This window comes from Nematolebias whitei, chromosome 11 (genome assembly GCF_014905685.2).
Source record: "Nematolebias whitei isolate Nwh7 chromosome 11, NemWhi1, whole genome shotgun sequence".
NCBI classification, from domain to species: Eukaryota; Metazoa; Chordata; class Actinopteri; order Cyprinodontiformes; family Rivulidae; genus Nematolebias; species Nematolebias whitei.
The window spans coordinates 11,878,294-11,902,559 of record NC_056508.1 but is presented as its reverse complement, the minus strand read 5'-3'; the positions used below and the strand labels follow the sequence as shown (position 1 = coordinate 11,902,559).

General features: G+C 43.9%; 1 protein-coding gene across 1 annotated transcript in view; it reads right to left on the bottom strand.

The window, feature by feature from the left end:
• Positions 1-3,292: 3,292 nt before the first annotated feature.
• vwa5b1 (von Willebrand factor A domain containing 5B1) overlaps positions 3,293-24,266 on the bottom strand; it is a 365,847-nt gene continuing 344,873 nt past the window's right edge. The window contains exons 20-21 of the mRNA XM_037683802.1: positions 15,808-15,931; positions 3,293-3,940 (exon numbers count right to left, since the gene is read on the bottom strand). Of these exons, the coding sequence (XP_037539730.1) occupies positions 3,293-3,940; positions 15,808-15,931 (772 nt within the window). The remainder of the gene's footprint in view (positions 3,941-15,807; positions 15,932-24,266) is intronic.

Here is a 24,266-nt window from a genome sequence, read left to right as displayed (position 1 = left end):
TGAATCATGTCATCTGGACTTCGTTTTTTTTGTTAAAAAGAAACGAAGTCCAGATGACATGATTCAACCTTTTTTGTTGTTATATACCTGGATGACTGAGAAAACAAACTTTGTGTTTTTGAAACCATTAGTGAAAAGGCCAGACTTCAGGGGTATCTGAGGCAGGCTTGAAACACAAGAGTCAGGGTGGCTTCTGGGTAATACCAGATGGCTAGGCCTCAGACTGACGAAGCCTCTTGGATGAGGGGCGAAACGTTTCTTTTTAACAAAAAAACGAAGTCCAGATGACATGATTCAACCTTTTTTGTTGTTATATACCTGGATGACTGAGAAAACAAACTTTGTGTTTTTGAAATCATCTGCTTACAGACTTTTCATTTAGCCAATAAACAGATCCAATACAAAGACTTAACAGACCAATGCAATTAGATTTAATTAAAAAACTGCATTGGTACACAGCTGCTCTATTGAAACATTGTGTACATGTGTACATCATTTATCTTCACCTCTCTAATACACAAACAAACAGCGCTTTTGGTACAAAAAGTTAAGTTTGTTTTTATTTAAGGCCTTGTCAGGCTGCTGTTCATACCATATTCCATCCATCCATCCATTATCTTTACCCGCTTATTCCATTTTGGGTCATGGGGGTCGCTGGTGCCCATGTCCAGCAATCACTGTGCGAGGGGCGGGGTACACCCTGAATGGGTCGCAAGTCCATCACAGGGCCACATAGAGACAAACGAGACAAACGACCATTCACTCTCTCACTCACACCTAGGGACAATTTAGAGTTACCAATCAGCCTAACATGCATGTTTTTGGTCTGTGGGAGGAAACCGGAGCACCCGGAGAAAACCCACGCATGCACAGAGAACATGCAAACTCCACCCAGAAAGGCCTCTGGACCGGGGTTCAAACCAAGGACCTGCTTGCTGAGAGGCAGCAGCTCTACCAGTTGCGCCACCGTGCTGCTCCTCATACCATATTATTTTACATTATTAATGTTTAGTGTATATCTTAGCTCTTTAGCATATCGTTCAGCGTTCGTTTAGTGTTTATCTTAGTCTGTATCTTAGATTCTTATATATTGTTTCTTTTTATACTTTTGCTATTTTTGGGTGTAACTGGGACCTTGATCAGCCTATACAATTTAGTTCCACCTCATGTACCACATGTGATGCAAATGACAATAAAGAATTCAGAAAATGAACTTGTCCAAATTGTAACAACTCTAGTTTTGGTAGATCCATGTGAAGCAAATATAAAAAAATGAAGAAACCGTGACATAGTGGTAATGGACTCAGGACCTGTCGAGGGCGTACCTCCCCTCTCGAATAGTTACCGCTGGTATGGAGACAGGTACCAGCTCCCCACATCCCGAAACAGAAATGTGGGTAACGAAAGAGGATGAGTCAATTATTATACAGTAGTCCCTTGTTTATCAAGGGGGATCCATACCCTGAAGACCTGTGATAAGTGAAAAACTGCGAAGTAGGAATTGTAGTACACGTTGTAAGTAGTAGTTTATTTTAGTATGTGTGTGTGTGTGTGTGTGTGTGTGTGTGTGTGTGTGTGTGTGTAAAGGCGTTTTAAACACTTTCCACGCTCTTGCAATATTCTAAACAATGTTTCTAAACTCTAAACACTCTAAAAGAGCACAGAATGTCATGATTTCAGCTCCCTGCTTCATCTGCTCTTTGCCACCTGCAAGCGCTCTTGGACATGCCTACTTCTCCGTTCTGCACAGAGAACAGCTGATCAGCTGCAGCAGGAAGCTTATCCTGCAGAGTGGGCTGCACAAATGTGCAGCAGGTGCTAAATAATTTTAATTAATTTATTTTAAATAAAAATTCCTTGCCGATCATGCAGCTCATCCATCAATCAGCCAGTTGTATGTTATCCATCCATCCATTTTCTTTACCCGTTTATTCCATTTTGGGTCACGGGGGTCGCTGGTGCCCATGTCCAGCAATCACTGTGCGAGGGGCGGGGTACACCCTGGACGGGTCGCAAGTCCATCACAGGGCCACATAGAGACAAACGAGACAAACAACCATTCACTCTCTCACTCACACCTAAGGACAATTTAGAGTTACCAATCAGCCTAACATGCATGTTTTTGGACTGTGGGAGGAAACCGGAGTACCCGGAGAAAACCCACGCATGCACGGAGAGAACATGCAAACTCCACCCAGAAAGGCCCCTGGACCGGGGTTTGAACCAGGGACCTGCTCGCTGAGAGGCAGCAGCTCTACCAGTTGCGCCACCGTGCTGCCCAGTTGTATGTTATGTCCAATCTTATTTTGAAAAGCTCCGATAGAGCGAGTCCGCGATTAATGAACCACAAAATAGCGTAGGACTACTGTATATCAATCTATCAATAATCCAATCCATCTATTACAATATATCCTTAGGTTAAATCCAGGAGGCATGTGGAGTAAAAATAATTAAAACAAACACATTGTAAATTACAAATAGTTGTTTGGTGCAATTTCTAAAGTTGAACTAAATTTCATTTCCCACTGTAACCTTTTAATTTTACTGGATTTATTTTGAGTTTTCAAACTGCTGGGAGACCTGACTGCTTCAGAAAAGAAACCCAAACTATGATCGTACCTTCTTTAAAACAGATATGTTATAAAATAATTTATGACATGCCATAATAAAGAAAAACTACAGGCTAGTGGGATACACATTCACATATTCCCACTTCTACCACATGTATTTGTAAAATAGCAACATACAGATGAATTCAATTTCTTCAGCTCTTTGCATATTTTTTGTCTTTGCTACAGTTTCACTGAAGACAGCTATTAATATATAACAATCAAGACAGTCCTTAGAATTTTTTTTAACAACACCATCAATTTCCCAAATTCAATAAAGATGATACCAGTAAGTGTCCATAAAACAGTGGAAAAATATTGTTTTGCCACAGTTTAGCAACATTCTTTCCATAACATCAATATGAAAACATTTTATTTTTTCTCAGAACTTTATGGACATGCTTTGACTTGAGCCCACATGTCCTTAATCATACGTCTGTGACTTAGCTCTGAAGCCCACCCCCGGACTCATAGAAACCCAGTTATTTTTCCTGGCACCAGCGCAATCAAAGTGTCTCTGAAGAGTCTGTGATATGTTTGGAGCACACACAAAGAGCAAAATGCACATTATTCACAACTGCAATGGTGAAAATCAGACTCTAGAGCATGAACTGGTGTGCAGGTATGGTACAGCCTTGTTAGCATAGTATGGTGAGGGACTGAGTACCTGCAGAGGACCTGCCTCAGACACTGTTGGGATTGTAGCACAACATGTTGAGCTGCAGGTTTTCATCCCAGTGTCTGAGGATGATGAAGAGCTGATTGGCAGCAGACTTGATGGATGCTAAATCTTTCCCTTCTGGGATTTCCTGTGCGCTCAGCCACATGCTGGCTTTGGCAGCCACCAGTTCCCACTCAATGAAATAGCTGGCTGAGCTGTGCTCCAGCCAGGCAAGGGCCACAGCTGTTGCCCACACCATGCTCTCTGGATCCATTATCCTCTTCAACACGGCGCCTGGCGATGTTTCCAAGGCCCCTGACCTTGAAACCCATGCTGTGTCCACCTGGGGAGGTGGGGGATCAACAGCTGAAGGCTTACTGGGTATAAAGGAGGAACAAGTGTCTGACCGGACGTTCCTTGATGAAAGCAAGGAACTTTGGATGCCAACTTCCTGCTCTGCAGCCGGCTGATACATCTCTGGCTCAAACGGCGGTCTGTACCTGTCATTGGTGCTGTCAGGGTGGCGGGCGCTGGAGTGGGACAGGTGGCCCAGGCTTGTGCGGTGGCTGACAAATGGAGACGTCCACTTCAGCTTGTCCATTGGCACATTAATGGCTTCACACAGATCTGAGTCCAGGGCAAATGCACCACAAGCTAGCTGCAGCAACACCTGTGCAGAGGGCAACATGTTAGTTAAGGCTGAAAAACAGCTGTTTTTTATTTTATATTCTTTCAATGTCCTTTTATTAATCATCAGTATTGGGAAACTTGTAAACAAGGGGCATTGCATTAGAATTGTAAAGCAGTTTTCTGGTTGGCAGTTTGTGTTTGCTTTCAGAATAACCGAAGAAGTGAGAGTGAACCTGAGCATGTTGTTCATCTGCACCGCACTGCATTTTTTAAACCAGTGATTATTTGCTGTCCGAACCAGCATCTCGTTACGAGCTGCTTGGCAAAAGATTCCTTCTTGTTATGGAAGATGTCAATTTGCGATGGACAGGTATTTTATACTTTTGTTCCGAACCTGTTCACAGGTGAAAGATATTTTCTTTCCATAGACATTGAACAGAAGAGAAGCTGCTATGTGCAACATAATTAGTCTTTGTCAAGGTCTTGGTTGAAGAGGTTTCCATAATGTTAAACATTAATACACTTTCATTCTACACAGTTTTATTAACATTCTTTCTTTCAATGTAACTAAAAACAACCTTTATGTTTAACTTGTTCTCATACACTTAAAGCCAATTACTTTTGTGCAACTGATGGAGGCTGAGTGGCAGGAAAATGGTTGGAATCTCGCTAAATTTGAGTGAACAGCAAGCTATGTGGCCATATTTTACCCAGCCAATTTCTGAAAATCACTGATTGTGTTTCTATGCATGGCTTGTAAAACAGTATTCTACGTTCTGCATTTTGTTGCCCACTTCCACGTGCATCTTAGCCACTTCATCCTGCCTTGTACCCATCTTCACATTCACCACCACTGTCCAAAAATGTATTTAACTCCATCACAGAACTCTCATCTTGAGCAAGCACGAAGACAACAGTGGAAATGAAAAACTCCCTCATGAGGAAGAAACCTTTAGCAGAACCAGACTCAGGACAAGTGGCCATCTGCTTCGACCGGCTGGGTTTGGTAGGAACAGATACGCAGGTCAAGAATCACATGTTGAGATAGAAATAGTATCAAATGAAAACTATTCAATTTTAACAATTCATTTAAAGAAATGAGGTGAGGGAGTGCCCTGTGATGGACTTGCGACCTGTCCAGGGTGTACCCCGCCCCTTGCACAGTGATTGCTGGACATGGGCACCAGCGACCCCCGTGACCCAAAATGGAATAAGCGGGTAAAGATAATGGATGGATGGATGGATGGATGGAGGTGAGGGAGTGTGGGCACAGAGGCTAAAGAAGGTGGGCCTGCAATCGGAAGATCACTGGTTCAACTCAAGGTTTTGTTTTTTGGGAAACAAGAAAACATCAACAAAAACATAAAACACAGAATCAGTGACAACTGGAGCTAATACACCGTGAAGGGATTACAAAATATATGTGGATTCTTCACTGAAGTTTCTTTGATTAGGCTTTTTTTTGTGTGCAACAATTTAGTGAGATGAAAGAGGGTGTTTTTAAGAGTCTTCAAGTGGTAAAGAAATTATGTGAGACTAAAATGGTCAGTTGTATTGAGGCCAGTGTGAGCAGATCAGGTAATGTAGCCTTGGTTACATCATGAGAGGCGTCCACGGTTTCTAAACTGACCTTTTCATGATAGTCCAAAACTATAGAACTTGGTTTTCTGCCATGAACTAGGGACTGTGTTTGTCCCGTAGATTGAATTTTATTCTTCTTGTGTTTATTGTTATTAAATCATGGCAGTACATATTTTCTTGTTTTCATTGTGTCTCAGTTTACTTAGGCATTGGGTCTCAGCTCTTCTGGTTTCTCAGAACCTTTTAGGGGCCATTCACACAGAAAATACATTTCAGGAGCCCTGAAATGGTATTTTGACAGACATATTTACAGTTTGTACACATCCTGTGACACACCCTCTTTCTCTAAATCCAGCAGCAGAATGTTTTGTTTTCTTCTTGCTGGACTTAGCAACACTGATGCTCTCTGGTGTAGCTATAATTTACATAAATGAGCATAAACATGGAAAGATTATCCAATAAATGCTAGTGAGCAAAGATCTTTGTAAATATTCTTGTAAGTTTCTAAAATTTAATCGAGAAATGTTACTGTGATCCAAGAAAAAATGTCTAGGGATGTCAATGGCATCATGTTTAGGGGGATATTTTCAGAAACAAAACAAAATTAAAGCTGTAAGCAGAATTTGGAAGCCGTCCCAGCAAAGCGTCGCTTCGGCCTTACGGCGACCACAGGAGCTCCAGCTAGTCCACTCAGTCACCATCGCGAACGCTCTCGTGCCAATCCCGCACACGTTCGCCATGGGACGCATTTTCCAAATCTTCAACATCACCTTCCGTCCATGTCAGTACTTGTCCAGCTTCAGGTCTTACAAGTATAGGCGAAATACGACCTTCCAGACAGGAGTTAATGTGACTTGCTGTTTTGTGGCGAATGTTTGACGAGCATTTCCTTTAACATGTCATGTGTGGTAATCAACAGTTAGCAAACAAAGTTTCAGCCTAATATCTTACAAAGGGCGAAGCTTTAAGAGTCATCCAATAATCAACAGTTTTTTTCTCTGAGTAGGTGTGGCTTAAGTAATGTCATGAATCAACAATACCAATTTGTCAACAAGTGCTCACTGATGAAACACAAAAAATCAGGTCCAGATCAGATGATGTATCACTAAGATATAACTGTTGGATTAATGTAGGGGGCACACTGGAGTGTAGTGTTAAACAACAATACTGATGTGTGTAAAAGTGCTTACTGATTACGTACAATAAATCTGGTACAGATTGGATAATGTATCACTGAGATATAACTGTTGGAACAATCTAGGGGGCGCACTTGAGTCATATGTTAAACCACAACATCAATGTGTCTAGACATGCTCACTGATGACGCACAATAAATCTGGTTCATATTGGATGATGTATCACTGAGATATAACTGTAGGAATAATATAGGTGGCGCTGTGGAGGCTATTGGCCACTTATCATGGATTTTTGTTCAAAGGGTGAATACTGATTTTGGTGCACCTCGGTTCAAATCTGTGCAATTTATAGCCAAAAGTATTGCAATGGCGTCACTTCTGAATTTGTCACGCCGCCCCACCCACATCCTCCTTGGAAAACTGTTTGTAATTTAAAGTAAGTCAGACCAACTTGTTATGTCTTCAAACACAGGATCATCCTGATTAGGTCACGGGTGTCGGAGAGGGAGCATTCCAAGTAAAAAAAAGTGACTTCCTGTCTTGAGGGGGTGGGGCTTTGATGACATCAGAATATGACCACACAGGATCGTCGGGCATCCAACAGGGATGAGTCATGCCAAGTTTGGTGCATTTCGGTCTTTCAATGTGAAAGTTATAGCGTTTGGAAATTTATGGTGTGAAGCGTAACTTTGAGGCCTGGCCACGCCCCTTTAACATATACAAAAATGATAACTTTTACTCCCCAATGTGTTAAGGGCATATTAACCAAGTTTGAAGGCAATCCTTTAAAATCCCTAGGAGGAGTTTGTTAAAATTCGCAATTAGAAACCCCCAAAAATGACCCTTTGACCCAAAATGGCCGACTTCCTGTTGGTTTTGGACCAGGGCTCCAAGAGACTTTTTCATAGTTCCTGAGAAGATACAGATGTTCACCAAGTTTCAGAATTATCGGTCAAAAAATGGCTTGGGGCTGAGGTTTTTTAATTTTCTAGGGTGCGCTGTGGAGGCTATTTTCCACTTATCATGACTTCCTGTTCAAGGGGTGGATAATGATTGATCATACTGATTTTGGTGCACCTCGGTTCAAATCTGTGGAATTTTGAGCCAAACGTATGGCGACGGCATTACGTCTTACTTCGCCACGTCGTGACGCCCACATGCTCCACCCAAAACTGTCAGTGTTGGAAAGCTAGTTACACCAACATGTCTTTGGTCACTGGACACACTATTATGTTGATTAGGTAACAGGGGTCAGATGGGACCGTTCAACGTAAAACTTTACACTTCCTGTTGTCAGGGTGCGTGGCTTAAGTGATGTCATGATTTGACCATTCAGTCTTACAGGGGACCGGATGTGGATCAATCACTGAAGGTTTGATGTCTCAGACAGTTTTTGTGTAGGAGCTATTAGCATTTTGTTCTATTTCGTATAGGCTTCTCCCTTTAAGACTGTTGCTAGTGGGTTTTATCCCTAAGGCGCTCAGCGCTGCATTGAAAACATTAGTCCACGCCCACCTGCTGTGTGGGCCTCTCCCCCAGTCCGTATAAATTATGGTGAGACCGGGAATCGTCTCCCCATTTTTTCTTCAGCCAACTAGCTAGCACTGTCAGAAGAACGAAGAAGGAAAGTTGTCCAGCTTTGACTGGCACAACCTTTGCTAAGGCTGCCTGGGTCTCCACCACGTCAACCTCCTGCTATCCCGGTGAGTTCTTCCTCCCTGAAGAGAGGCAGACGAGCAGCCTTTGCTCAAGGTAAGCGCCGAGGAGTACTTTTCCGTGGCGGGCCGCTACCCGATGGACGACACTATCACCTTTTCTAACGTTTTTTTCCTCGCTGTAATCGAATCATTTCCTCGAAAAAGGCGATGTTAGCAGCAGCCCCGCCAAATGTTTTTCCGTGGGGGGCCGCTACTCGCTGGACGACGCCACCGCCTTTTCTAAAATGTTTTATTTTCTTGAGGTAAATCGGATGATTTCCTCGAAAAAGGCGATGTTAGCAGCAGCCCCGCCGAATGTTTTTCCGTGGGGGGTGGCTACTCGCTGGACGACGCCACCGCCTTTTCTAAAATGTTTTATTTTCTTGAGGTAAATCGGATGATTTCATCGAAAAAGGGCGATGTTGGCAGCAGCTCCTCTGAATGGTTTTTTTTTCTGTGGCGGGACGCTATGCGCGGGACGATGCCACCACCTTCCTTGACGCAGAGTTATGCTGTAAACTGGATGACTTCTCCGAGAAGGCGATGCGGAGCTGCCCCTTCCCTCCTGGAAAGCGTAGTGATGGAAGACGTGTGGCCGAGCGAATGCTCAGCCACCTCGGATCTTCCCACGTCAGCGACCTCACCGCTCCAAGCCATCGGTGCCCACCTCTTAGAGCTGCCCGACATAATCCAGGAGGATGTTAACACAAGGGACTTTCCGTCCCTCGCCTCCCTCTGCCCTGATCGGATGATCTGGTGGCAAGGTTGACTCCGCCCGGGCTCATCGCCCTGACCCCACCTGGCCTCGCTGTCTAGTTGTGACGTCACACTGGAACCAGGCTACAGCTGGGCTGACAAGCTGAAGACAGCCATCTTCACCTTCGCCATCATCTCCAGAGTGGAGGGTTTTACTGATCGGTGTTTTACTCTCAGTCCCCCTCCCCCCCGGAGCCAAGCCTGGCTGGTGGCACTTGGGGGAAAATGCTTCCAGGATGGACCAGCAACCTGTCCCTCCAGGGAAGCATGACCAGAGGGTGACAAAGTCTCCAACCAAGCTCACCAGTGATCATCACAGATGATCACTGGTGTTCATCTGTGATGATCACTGGTGAGCTTGGTTGGAGACTTTGTCACCCGTGATCATCACAGATGGCCGTAGCGAACAACAACGTCACCCTGCTGGCCTACAGCGTCTCGAAGAGGCTGAAAGAAGCAGACCTGCTGGAGGAGACAAAGAGCTCTCTCTGTAAAGCTGCTGATGTCATCTTAAACATGTACAACCTCTGCGATTTGCCTGTCCTGCATCGCCGCCTGGATGACCATGATCCAGAGGATCACTTGGCTCCGCCTCTCGCCATCCGTGTCCGAGAGGCTGTAGAAAGACCTGCTGGAGGGTCCCATCACCCCAGAGGCGCTGTTCGGGGCCAACTTAGGACCATCCTTGAGGAAATGCAGAGGTCCGAGGAGGTCTCAGAGACTGTATACCGTCTGGTGACGTCGCAGGCCACCTGTCCCTCTGGCCGCTGGAGGGACCACCTTGGCCAGCAATAGCACCAGAGGCGTTCCACAGCTGCAGCAGCAACTTCACACCTCGCTCCTCCGCCGGCCCCCTCCACCAGGTAACAGATCCTTGAGGGGAAGGTATGTGTTTTTTGATGATGTATGTTTTGATATAAAACAGAAACACCTCTGAAAGTTTTTTCATCTGAGTCTGTCAGATCAGCTGATCTCTCAGCTGCCTCTCTTCACACATTCCCCACACAGAACGAGCCAGTAACTTTTAAACAGCGTTTTTAAAAGGCACCGCAGTTCAGTAAATATCACAACACTCGTCTGCCACATCAGCTAAAATGATGTTTTTTCAGCAGACCGAGTCTGGTAAAATCCCTCGTCTCTCAGCCAGAGCCTATTTTTAATTTTTGCTGTTTTTCCTGCCCACTCACAGCACAGTGGGAGTAAAACATGTTTCTCCATGACAGCTGCAGCCTCCACAAAAATGGCGTCTCACTCAGAAACGCTCACGCCTCCTTCGGTGCATGCCGAATCACCTCAGCTCTATGTGAGACCACAGGCTGGGCCCAGCATAGAGGCACACATACAACCTTTTTTCTGTCTGAGCCCCCATTGAGTTCCCCTGGAGAATCTCTGGAGCGAGTGATGACAATAAGGATTTTTTAGTATGGTTGACCTTCATGAGAAACATGGCACAACACAAATGCGTGCCCGCTCTCTGAGTGCTACTCAGAGTGGCAGCGAGTGTGCTCCCTGGACAGATGGACGGACCATCTGATCAGAAGGGGTTACACGCTGCAGTTCGCAGCTCAACCCCCACCGTTTTCAGAGGGATTATAGAGACAGTTCTGTCTTCTGCAGAACAGAGCTAATCTCTACAGTCAGAAGTTCAGGAATATCTGACGAAAAAACATGTTTTCTAGAGCTCCCAACAGCTGCTGGAGAACTTCACCGGAACGACTGGGTTTTTCACCTCCATAGATCTGTAGAGCGCATATTTCACATTTCCATCATTCTGAAACACCCCACGCACATTCTCAAAATGCGTGGAGACGGCTCTGCAGTCATTATACATGGCAGGAATGAGAAATCCTATATCTGGATGATCGGCTCTTATTAGCTCGGTCCAGTAAGAAAGCTGTCGCACAGACCAAAACACTAGTGTTACACCTGCTAACCTGGAGTTTCTATAAACTGGGGAAATCTTCTGTTTGTCTGTCCCAGATGATTGTTATCTGGAAGTAGAGCTAACTCAACTACAATGAGGGCCATTATCACAGCTGAGAGCCGAAGCTCTGTCAGCTTAGCTCTGCTGTGTCAAACCTGGCTCCGCCGTGTTAAACCCTGTAGCATAGTGACAGTTCTGCCTGTCATGCGACTCCTGGGACAATGTCAACGGCCCTCGTCGTGGTTCTGTTGGGCCTACTTCACAGTGGCTGGACCACATGTCGCTTCACATAAATGTGCTAGAATGTTTTTTTCACGGTCTAAAACGTGACTCAGCATTTTGCCCCTGCTGCGGGATCAGCATGTTCTGATCCACACAGACAACAAATGTCGGCAGCTTACATACACCGTCAGGGAAGTGTGCGATCAGCCCAACTGTTATGCATTGCGAAACAGCTGTTGTGTTGGCCACACAGGAACCTGCTCTCCATCAGAGCAGTGTACTTTCCCAGCGTTCCTGAACAGGCAAGCGGATATCATGTCAAGGGGCGGTCCCCGCCTCAGAGACTAGAGCCTCCATCCCGAACTGTTTTTTTCTCAGTTTTTTGGAGCAGTTTTTGGCTGAGCAGAAGTGGATCTGTCCGTCACACGGGAAAACGCTCAGTGCTAATTATGGTTCTCACTGAGCCCACGAGACGACCCACCGTTAGGAGTGGACGTCTTCGCTCACAGCCCGTGGCCAAAAAATGCTCTTTTATGTGTTCCCTCCAGTCCTGCTGATATCATGGATTCTGGACCGGGTCCGGGAGGAAGATCCGTCAGTCATCCTCGTAGCTCCTGAACGCATATGCGCTCCATGGTTCCCGAAACCGCAGCGACTGATATTGTGTCGACTGTGGAAACTGTTGTGGGGGGGCACTCTCCTCCAGGCAGGAAGAGCGATCAGGAGATACCCAGAAATAGGTCAGCATCTTTGGGTCTGTCCGCTGAACAAATCCATTTAGAAAAGATGGGCCTCCTACAGCATGTGGTGCGAACGTTCAGGGCGCACGAGCTGCTTCAACCACAACGTTGTACACATCAAGTGGACAACTTTTCTCAGCGTTGGTGCACGGAGAAAGGTGTAGAGGCCATCTCATGTCCACTAGGTGGCATGCTGTCCTTTCTGCAGCTGTGGATGGACAGGGATCTAGTGTTCAGCACAATTAAGACTTGTTGCAGCTATTTCTCCCTGTCATGAGGTTTCGGTGACAGAACAGTTTTTAATCACCCGTTGATGAAGCGCTTTCTGAAAGGTGTACAGAGACACAGACCGGTGTCACGTCCACTAGCTCCACAACGAGACCTAATGATGGTCCTGCACGCTCTGATCAAAGCTCCTTCTGAGCGTTTAGATCAGGTTTTACTTAAATTTCTGTCATTTAAAACAGCCCTGCTGTTAGCTCTGATTTCGGCAAAGAGAGCGAATGATTATCTGCTCTCTCTGTTGCTCCCTCATGTCTCAGAATTCAAGCTGACGGCAGTTCCGCTGTATTGTGTTTTAACCCTGCTCTAAAAAGCATCACAAGCTCACTCAGATCGAGAGTGATAACCTTGGATGGGTTTTTATTCTCTTCCTCATAATTCTAAGGAGGAAGCAACATCTCACCTCCTCCAGGGAATCTCGGCGCATTCCACCAGAGGGTTTTCATCCTCCATGGCTCTGCATGGAGGTCTACTTTCTCCATGACCCATTCTGTTCACAGTGTTCTGACAGAATGATTATTATTTGTTTCATGGAGCCTCACTTTGAGCTCACACTTGCCTGCATGAAGTCGCAGTGTGAGATATTTATTATCAGTCACAAGTTGATGGCTGCTGATTTTATCGTTATTAATCGGTTCATCCTGTGGAACTGTTGGTCTTCTCTGTCTGTTCATCATTACACTGTCACAGCAGCTGGTCTGCTATCTCAGCCTTTTTCCCTCACCAGAGATCTTCTCTGGTGTGCTCCTGTGCATGGGGCACGCAATTACGCAGCGCGTATTTACGCACACAGAAGGCTGAGTGATGGAATGTTTTTTGTGCAAGCAGGTGCTTCATGTTGTGTCTGAATGGACCCAGTGAGGCATAGACTACATCCTGCTTCGCCTTTAACCCACTAGCAACAGTCTTAAAGGGCGAAGCCTATACGAAATAGAACGTTGGTTACGTACTGTAACCCCAGATTCTATGAGTATAGGCATAGCCCTTTAAGCGCAGGGCCTCACTGGTTCCTAAATGGCTGAAGAAAAAAGCTATTTGGGAGCCGATTCCTAGTCTCACCGTAATTTACTGTATATGGACTGGGGGAGAGGCCCACACAGCAGGTGGGCTTGGACTAAAGTTTTCAGTGCAGCGCTGAGCGCCTTAGGGATAAAACCCACTAGCGACAGTCTTAAAGGGCTACACCTATACTCATAGAATCTGGGGTTACAGTACGTAACCAACGTTTTTCATGGCGAGATGTCAAACTTTGAGTTCTGGCCCCGCCCCTTTAACATGCTCTGAAACAAACCATTTAGAAAAATTTTCGTCCCCCATGTCTTTTGAACAAAATAGCCAAGTTTGAAACCGATTGAGCGAGATCCCTAGGACAATTTCTTTCAAATGCGGCAGCTGTAAACCTTCAAAAAGGTGTGAAATTTGGGACGGCATTCCAAAATGGCCGCCGTCCTGTTTATCGTACAACGTTGGTGCCAGAGGGTTTTCTGTGTATCTTGGGGAATTGGACAAGTGTACCAAATTTCATGCTTCTAAGACAAACTAAGGTTAATGCGGAGGGTATTTTGAAAATTTCCAGGTGGCGCTATTGAGCCGTTTCTGTTGGGATTTTTGCGACGCCCTTAAAAGACATAATTTTTCAGCAGTCCTAATGTTTTTGGGATATGTTAAGGCCCCTAAAAGGCCAATTAATTGCCCCAAAAAATTGCAGCTCGGGCCTGAACAGAGCGATTACAATAGGCCTTCGCAGCGCTTCACTGCTCATGCCTAAATAGTATGCCTGAATAAGTAAAAAATTGTTGCTTATCTGAATCTGACTCCTTGGTTGGCCTCAAAACAGGCTGACTTATCAATTCTTCCTGGGAAATGTGTAAACTAAGGAAAAGCTTTGTCTATCGCAATCCCCCCCTCCCCCCCCTCTGTGGAGGCTTATCAGAACTGTGCCACTGACCATCATCTTATTAGGACAATGAACTATCTGTTAGTGCTTCATGGACTGCCTCGTTGTCAAATGCATATGTAAGGTGTTCATAAATGTGCTTGCTGGCAGAGTTTTTTTGATGTCTTAAATTGTGTCCTGTTAGGACAAGGTGTGAAGAGATCTTTTTCCCCCTCCTCATCCCTTTGCCCATATTTCTATCTAAAAAATGTATTCCGTGAAGGATAAGAATGCTGCGCTTATAGCAGCAGCTACATGCACTCCGCCCATCTTTCGGACGACTGTATGGACATATTCTTGTTGTATCTTGGTGCAATGATAATAAAACTTATTCTGATTATGATTCTGATTATTCGGCGTCTTGTCCTCCCCTCAATGTCCGTGGATTGTCCTCCTTGGCGTCATGTCCTGTTCTCCCTCTGCGTCACCTCATCAGCGTAAGTTTTGCTGTTATTTTGTGTTGTTTAAATAAATACATTCACTTTATTCCTGAGTCCTCCGAGTCCTGCCTGCCTGTGCTTGGGTCCAAACACGCTCAGATCATGACAATTATTAATATAAATACAAAGTATTATGATTATGGTTCCTAGCTTTAATTTCACCACGGATGTTGCTTTCAATCACATTTGATTCAATATTTTTATGAAGCCATCTGCCACTTCATGTCGTAGATTGCTGTAACTGATAGATTAAATTAGAAAACAAATCAAAAAAAGAAAACCATCTGATATTCTTCAACAGAAAATATGTCAGTGATATTTGTTTCTCCTTTTTAAAACTTATAGGGGGTTCATATTTGTCAGGGTTTGGTGGACAGGAACGAACCCAGTAGTGCAGACAGGACTCAACTCGGCAGATTACAAAAATAAGTATTTTAATGATGACTAACAAAGTAACAAAATAATAAGCTGACGAGGCAGCAACACTTACAAAACTTAGAAGACTCAGGAGGGATACTCAAACGGGACTCAGGAAGCTCAGGAATACTCAGGAGACACAGGAGAACGCAGAGACCCAACGAATACGACGCGACGAAGAACAAGACAGAACAGACAGCTTTTATACAAGGACAAAACGAGACGTGATTACAAACAGCTGTGACGAGACAAGGGTGACACCAATTAAACTGAAGAGAACACACAAGGGAAACACAGACACAAACAGAGCCAGTAAATAGTACCATCCTTACAATATTCATATATATTTTTTCTTCAGTCTCTTTTTTTTTGTCTTTGTAGTTCACTGTAATCCTTATAACCTTTAGCAAAAAAAAAAAAAGACCATGACTGTAGTTTTGATGTTTACTGCAATGCACACCTGTCGTTTTAACGCTTTGTGTTTAAAGATTTATTTATTGGTAAATATCTTGAAACATTTCTAACACACTGTTGACCTGAGAGTGAATGGTTTATTCTGAGAGAACCTGTATCAAATGGCTGAATGTTTTTATGAAGTGCACCTCCCCCCTAAGGACTCGTCAGAACAACTTCCCACACCTACCATGACTTATTGTCCACACGCAGACTGACATTCATTCCTCCAAACAAATCTGCTGTCAGCTGACATTAGGCTCGCTCCAATAACTTGTATGATGAATGAATATTCACTTGAAAGTTATAGACCCGGCACTCACCAGAGGAATGTAGTCTTTGTTCTCGTTCTCACTCTCTCCAATAGAATCGCCGGACTTGCTGTGTGATCGACACATGAATCCTTTGGCAGCTCGAGTCAGGAGGCGAGTCCTGCTGAGGGCCAGCCTTGGAGAGAAGATGAAGACGTGAACGGCAGCACAAACTGATTGTGGGTTACTGCTCAGCTTTAAGAGAAGCTTGTTCTGATTCATGTTCAGCTACGTCTGAAGATTTACATATGATGCAAACACAGAAAGGACAGACTTTTAATCAAAAGGCACAGTCAGTTTTAGAAGAGAAAAAGTCACAGAACAAGAATTGTTTCTAAAAAACAAAACAGCTATGAGCCTTTTGGTGTTGGATTGTTCAGTACAGTTTCTCAACACATTTACCATACTGTGATTACCATATTTTTCAGACTATAAGGCACACTTAAAATCCTTTAATTTTCTCAAAAATCAACAGTGAGCCTAATAATCTGGTGTGCCTTATGTATTAATTCTGGTTGTGCTTACTGACCTCGAACAAATTTTATGTGGTACATGGCGCTCAAAATCTGTCAAAATAAACTTGTTTTGCTTAATGCGCCTTATAATCCGGTGCACCTTATAGTGCAAAAAATATGGTAAGTACATATGTACCTTTCAATTTTTTTAGATTTTGCTTCCAAAATGCCAAACATTCTCATATATATATAAATATTTAAACGCCCATAACATTTTAGTGCTCTTAAAATTTGCCTGCCTTTTTATTATTATTTTCAGTCCACACTTTGTTTTGACAAAAGGCAACTAAACCCAAAGATAACCCAAAACGTTGTTGCTCACTGGACTGAACCCATTTGAGGATAGTTGGGTCTCAAACTGGATTCAATTTTGCAAGAAAATATGCAGATGTCTGAGTATTCTCAGCCAAACTACTAGTTCTGTCAAAGCAGAACAAATTAGGAAACTAAAGCTGCAAGCAGCATGGGAGGCCCTCGCAGCAAAGAGCCACTTTGGCATTATGGCGACCGCGGGAGCTCCAGTTAGTCCACCCGGTCGCCATCTCCAATGCTCTCGTGCCAATCCCGCACGCGTTCACCATGTGGCGCATTTCCTGAATCTTCATCATCGTCTTCCGTCCATGTCAGTACTTGTCCAGCTTCAGGTATTACAAGTATAGGCGAAATACGACCTTCCAAACCAGAATTATTGTGACTTGCTGTTTTGTGGTGAATGTTTGACAAGCACTTCCTTTATGCTTTTCAACGTCATGTGTGGTAATCAACAGTTAGCTAACAAAGTTTCAGTCTAATATCTTACACAGGGCAAAGCTTTAAGAGTCATCCAATAATCAGCAGTTTTTTCTCTGAGTAGGTGGGGCTTTAGTGATGTCATGAATCATCAATATCAATGTGTCTACAAGTGCTCACTAATGAAGCACAAAAAAATCAGGTCCAGATCAGATGATGTATCACTAAGATATAACTGTTGGAATAATGTAGGGGGTGTGCTGGAGTGTAGTGTTAAACAACAATACCAATGTGTGTAAAGTGCTCACTGATTACGTACAATAAATCTGGTACAGATTGGATGATGTATCACTGAGATTTAACTGTTGGAACAATCTAGGGGGCGCACTTGAGTCATATGTTAAACCACAACATCAATGTGTCTAGACATGCTCACTGATGACGCACAATAAATCTGGTTCATATTGGATGATGTATCACAGAGATATAACTGTAAGAATAATATAGGTGGCGCTGTGGAGGCTATTGGCCACTTATCATGGATTCTTGTTCAAAGGGTGGATACTGATTTTGGTGCACCTCGGTTCAAATCTGTGCAATTTATAGCCAAAAGTATTGCAATGGCGTCACTTCTGAATTTGTCACGCTGCCCCACCCACATCCTCCTTGGAAAACTGTTTGTAATTTAAAGTAAGTCAGACCAACTTGTTATGTCTTCAAACACAGGACCATCCTGATTAGGTCACGGGTGTCAGAGAGGGAGCATTCCAAGTAAAAAAAGTGACTTCCTGTCCTGAGGGGGCGGGGCTTTGATGACATCAGAATATGACCACACAGGATCGTCGGGCATCCAACAGGGATGAGTCTTGCCAAGTTTGGTGCATTTTGGTCTTTCAATGTGAAAGTTATAGTGCTTGGAAATTTATGGTGTGAAGCATAATTTTGAGGCCTGGCCACGCCCCTTTAACATATACGAAAACACAAGCTTTTGATAACTTTTACTCCCCAATGTGTTAAGGGCATATTAACCAAGTTTGAAGGCAATCCTTTAAAATCCCTAGGAGGAGTTTGTTAAAATTCGCAATTAGAAACCCCCAAAAATGACCCTTTGACCAAAAATGGCTAACTTCCTGTTGGTTTTGGACCAGGGCTCCAAGAGACTTTTTCATAGGTCCTGAGAAGATACAGATGTTCACCAAGTTTCAGAATTATCGGTCAAAAAATGGCTTGGGGCTGAGATTTTAAAATATTCAAGGGGAGCTGTGGAGCCTATTGGCCAATTTTCGTGGATTCCTGTTCAAGGTGTGGATAAGGATCGATCATATCGATTTTGGTGTACCTCGGTTCAAATCTGTGGAATTTCGAGCCAAACGTATGGTGACGGCGTTATGTCTTACTTCGCCACGTCGTGACACCCACATGCTCCACCCACATGCTCCACCCACATGCTCCACCCACATGCTCCACCCAAAACTGTCAGTGTTGGAAAGCAAGTTACACCAACATGCCTTCGGTCACTGGACACACTATCATGCTGATTAGTTAACAGGGGTCAGATGGGACCGTTGAACATAAACTTTACACTTCCTGTTGTCAGGGTGCGTGGCTTAAGTGATGTCATGATTTGACCATTCAGTCTTACAGGGGACCGGATGTGGATCAATCACTGAAGGTTTGATGTCTCAGACAGTTTTCTTGTAGGAGCTATTAGCATTTCGTTTTTCATGGCGAGATGTCACATTTTGAGGTATGGCCCCGTCCCTTCAACATGCTCCAAAACGAACCGTTTAGATAAATTTTGTCCCCCATGCCTTTTGAACAAAATGGCCAAGTTTGAAACCAAATTAGCGAGATCCCTAGGACAAGTTCTTTCAAATGCGGAAGCTGTAAACCTTCAAAAAGGTGTGAAATTTGGGACGGCGTTCCAAAATGGCCACCGTCCTGTTTATCGTACAACATCGGTGCCAGAGGGTTTTCTGTGCATCTTGAGGAATTGGACAAGTGTACCAAATTTCATGCTTCTACGACAAACTAAGGTTAACGCGGAGGATATTTTGAAAATTTCCAGGTGGCGCTCTTTAGCCGTTTCTGTTGCGATTTTTGCGATGCCCTTAAAAGATGTAATTTTTCAGCAGTCCTGATGCATCCACCAAATTTGGTGAGTTTTGGGATATGTTAAGGCCCCCAAAAGGCCAATTCATTTGCCCCAAAAATTGTAGCATAGGCCTGAACAGAGCAATTACCATATGTCTTTGCAGCGCTTCGCTGCTCGGGCCTAATAACCATTTTTTGATTAAATATTTACTCATTGGTGTTAGGAGCCAGCTGTAAAGACACAAAAGACACAATTATCTCATTTATTTAGCTGACTTTATAAGTGTGACAGATAGAAATAATATAATAAACCAAAATAATTTAATAAACCTATTCCCAGAAAGCAATTAGTTAAAAACCAGACACCAACAGGCTGTAAACTGTATCTTTTAACCATCTGAAGGAACTGGAGAGCAGAGAACAAAAGAAGAAAGTTCAGGCCTTAAAGAATATTTACAACAGATAATATTTGTAAAGTAAATACAACCCACAGACAGAACAAGTTTTCACATGATCCCTTTTTTAAGGAATCATTTTGTTTGTTCTAAAATATTATTTTATATCTGAAAAGATTTGTTATTTTTGTACATTCAAAAAATGGCAACAAAAAATTCTTTATTTCAAGCTGTTGGTACCGAAGACCTAAAAGTTCAATTTGAAACTGGGTCCTTGAAATTTGAACAAATATGTAGACACAAGAATGAATCCTTCATTGAGTTTATATGGAGGTTTCTTTTTCACCCCCAATAAATGTTCATAGGTCAGTAACAAGTTACCAAAGTATTTTTTCTAGTAATGGTCAGCGGTATTATCTGGAGTATCATGTTATTAAAGTCAACAAAAATATTGTTTTTCAGATGATCACAAGATGATGGGTGGATGGATGATGGGTGGATGGATGATGGGTGGATGGATGATGGGTGGATGATGGATGATATGCTGTGGGGCGGATGTGGCTGAGTGGTTAGAGCAGTCATCCTCCAATACAAGAGTTGTGGGGTTCGATTCCACCAGCAGTCGCATGCCAAAGTGTCCCTGGACAAGACACTGAACCCCTCATTGCCTCTGATGTGTATCCCTTCGGTGTATGAATGTGATCTAAAGCTCTGATTATTCTTTGTATAGCTCTAGTGCTGTATGAATGGGTAAATGAGGACACAGATTGTGTTGTAAAGAGGTTTGAGTGTCTTGATCAGATAGAAAAGTGCTATATAAGTGCAGTCCATTTATCTCTTGTTTGAATTAAAAGACTACAGTTGGTATTTTCTGAAGTAATGTTGATAAAACTTCAACCCTCCTGCTGTCCTTGGATCAAACTGCCACAGTTTTAAAACTGACCCAAGGGCATCAGGAGGGTTAAATTCTGCCTTCATCAGGCTGTCCCTCACCCTCGGACAGTGTTTATGTAAAAGTGTTTTCTTCTTGCATGTTTGCTTCAGTCAGACTCATCCTACAGGCTGGACCGATGTTTCGAGACTGAACAGTCCGCACGTCATTCATGGAGCCAAAAAAAAATCACAGCGATCTGGACATTCTGCTAGAGGCTCAATGAAGACAAATTGTTAAGTCTGCCTGATTCAAATCTGAGAGCATCCCTGCTCTCTTTCACCCAATGAGACCACAGAGACATCGTGACTGGCCTGATATCAGCTCTGTTTTTTCTTTATTTTTGATCTGTGCATATTATAACTATAACAGACGTTTATTTTGGTAACATGTTAATCAAATCTGAGTGGAAAAAGCAGCCGGGGGGGGGGGGGGGGGACACACACACACCATAAACGATCTTGAGAATGTCTGGGTAACCACTGATTACTTTAAAGGTTTATGAAAATGATGGCTCACTTGACAGGAAATGAGAAACAAAGCAGATTGGCTCAAGACTTTTGCACAGCATTGTAAATTTGTGAGGCTTTAAATGACAAAGAGGAAAACCACGGAGCAAATTAACGTGGTTTAATTTGCAACTGCCAGGCTTAAAATGTCACTACAGTCATTAATATTTTCTTTAAAAAGTTCTTATATGTTGGAGGTGAGTTGTTGAAGAAAGACTCGGGTCAGATGTAAACAAAAACATAAACATATCAGCAGAATGTCCAGGCTGGATGAGCAGGACATGCTGTAGTTGTGTACACTGAGGACAGCTGCTGCTACAGCAATAAAAGTGTTGCATTCAGTGGAGTGAACTGAAGTTCAACTTTTTCTGGCCACAATTCTCCTCATTGGGTAAATATTTATCAGTCATTCACACTGTTGATATTGGTTTGTCTTCTTTTATGTTTTTAAGCATGTAACTCCACAATTTTTGTGCTATTTCAACAATTCATATATCCAAACCATCAGCTCATTTAAGACATTTCTGCTATGACTTTTGATGTTTGTGCAATTTTTTTACTTTTTGAAATATTGAGCTTTTTCTGTCTTGTTTTCTCATTGAAACTGAATGGAGCCCTGTTCAAATCTTTAAAAACATGATTTTTGCTTATAATTTCAGCATTTTAATGCTAACAGTAGTGCTAATGCTAATTCTGCCCTGGTTTTATCACTATTCTGCTCTGCTAATGCTAAATTTGCCCTAGGTAACTTACCCAAATGGTAAGTGGAGACTTACCATAGACTACAGAAAGCTAAATAAACAAGTACCCTTATCCAGGTGGCCAATGACTCAGCTCCAACAGGAACTGCCAAAGGTCACCGATGGTAAGTACTTCTCTACCCTCGACGTTGCCTCTGGTTTTTGACCATCCCTGTGCGTGCCGAGGACCAACACAAACTAGCTTTCACTTTTGGCAGCCGACAATACACCTTTAACAGGTGTCCCTTTGGCTACGCTAACTCACCTGCAGAGTTCAACATCTTTTTGAACAAAGCATGTCCAGACGCCCACGAGCGTGGGACACTGATCTACGTGGACGACATCCTTTTGAGGCAGCCAACACTGGACTCTCATTTGGCTGAGGTCGACCACGTCCTAAATCAGCTAACAACTGCTGGTGCTAAAATCTCACTGTCAAAGTGCCAGTGGTACAGAACCAAGGTGGACTACGTTGGCCTCCTAGCAGGTCCGGACGGAGTACAACCACAATTGACTCGCACCCAAGGCCTAGACAACCTCGAAGTCCCCACCAATCTCAAAGAACTACAGAGTTTTCTGGGAGTGTGTAATTACTCACGCCAGTTCATAGAGCATTATGCGGACCTCGCAAAGCCACTGACTGAACTCTTAAAGAAAGACGTCCCATTTGTCTGGACTGATACTCAGCAGCAGGCAATGAACGATCTTAAAGACAGGCTCAAGTTAGCCCCATGTCTAGTCTACCCAAACTACAACAAAGAGTTTTACTTGGAAGTGGGCTTCTCAACTCACTGCATAAGTGCAGGTCTGTACCAAATACACGACAAAGACAAGCGTGTTGTGGCCTACGCCAGCAAAACAATGGCAGGCCCTGAACTAAGGTATTCAGACTGTGAGAAGGCTCTATTGACCACTGTGTGGGCAGTGAAACATTTCTCCTGCTATATTGGTGGACAGAGGATTATTGTTGAAACACAACACCAGCCTGTAAAGTTTCTAAACAGCCAACGCATCAGAGATGGTGTGGTGACAAACTCACGTGTAGCCACATGGCTTATGGTACTTCAGAGTTTTAACCTAGACATCCGCTACGGTCAAAATAAGAAGTCACACTTGGGCACTGATTTGGCAATCTGCCAAGAATGTACACAGGATGTACCAGCCACCCAACAGCCGGTTGTGAGTAAACCCTAAGTAGCTGAGGACCCAAATCACTACTTCTTTGATACCATTATCTGTAAAGATATGGCGACATTGTACGTGGATGGATGCTCATTCCACCACGAGAAAATCTGCAAAGCAGGTGTTGGAGGAGTCCTCCTCCAAGACCAAGACCAGGTCACATTTGGCTATAAATTAGGCTCTCAGTCTTCTCAGTACGCTGAGATAGCAGGTATCCTAATAGGCCTACGGATGGCGGTGGAACGCTCCATCCAGATGCTAGTCATCTGCACTGACTCTAACTATGCTCGACTTAGTTTCTTGTGTCATCTCGCTCTGTGGAAACAGAACGGTTTTCTCACAAGCAACAAAAAGGTGGTCAAACACAAAGAGCTTTTCATGACATGTGATCATTCGGTGACATCACATGATCTACAGATCTTCTGGTAGAAAGTTCCAGGACATTCCAGAGTCCCAGGCGATGACAAGCACTACAATGACCTTGCAGACTCCCTAGCCAAGGGAGGAGCCGTTGACGGGCCCACGTGGTCCTTTGACCCCTCCTGGCTACTCAACACTCAGTCGACACAACCTACAGCTGAGGTGATAGCAGTCACACGTGCACAAGCTGCAGCTAAACCTGCTGATAACACAGTTTCTGTACGCCCAATGCTGACTGACCCAGACATCATCCACCTTCAGAAGTTGGATCCTGCAATTAACTCGATGATACTGTATCTGACAGACCCAGACAAATACACTCCATCGAAAGGCGAACTGGATTCCAATCCAGACCTTAAAGTCCTCTTTCAGCTGCGCAAACCGTTAAAACTACTTAAGGGCATCCTAACTCTTGCTCATGGATGGACGTCCTCACCCGTGTTCGTGGTCCCCCATGACCACAGGGGGGTGATGTTAGTTCATGCACATGACCTTCCGTCCGCAGGACACAAGGGTGACAATGCCACGCTGAAAGCATTAAAACACATTGCTTATTGGCCTGGAATGAAGAAGGATGTCAAAGACTACATAAAAGGGTGCCTGGTCTGTGGCCAGTTTCAGCCATCCAGACCACTCCACAGGGCACCTTTGCATAGTAGAGGCATTGCATTTCCATGGTCGGACCTCCAGATTGACTGGGTTGGACCACTCACTAAGAGCGCTAGAGGAAATAAATATTTTCTCACGGTAACCTGCGCGTTTACCAAATGGGTAGAATGTCTACCAGCCCCTAATGACACAGCACAAACCACTGCTATGTTATTAATGAATCATGTATTCTCAAGGTTTGGACTTCCCCTCAGGGTGAACTCAGACCAAGGTACACACTTCACAGGTGAAGTAATGAAAGAACTGTGGAAGACGCTAGGCGTCAAAGCCAACTTCCATATTGGCTA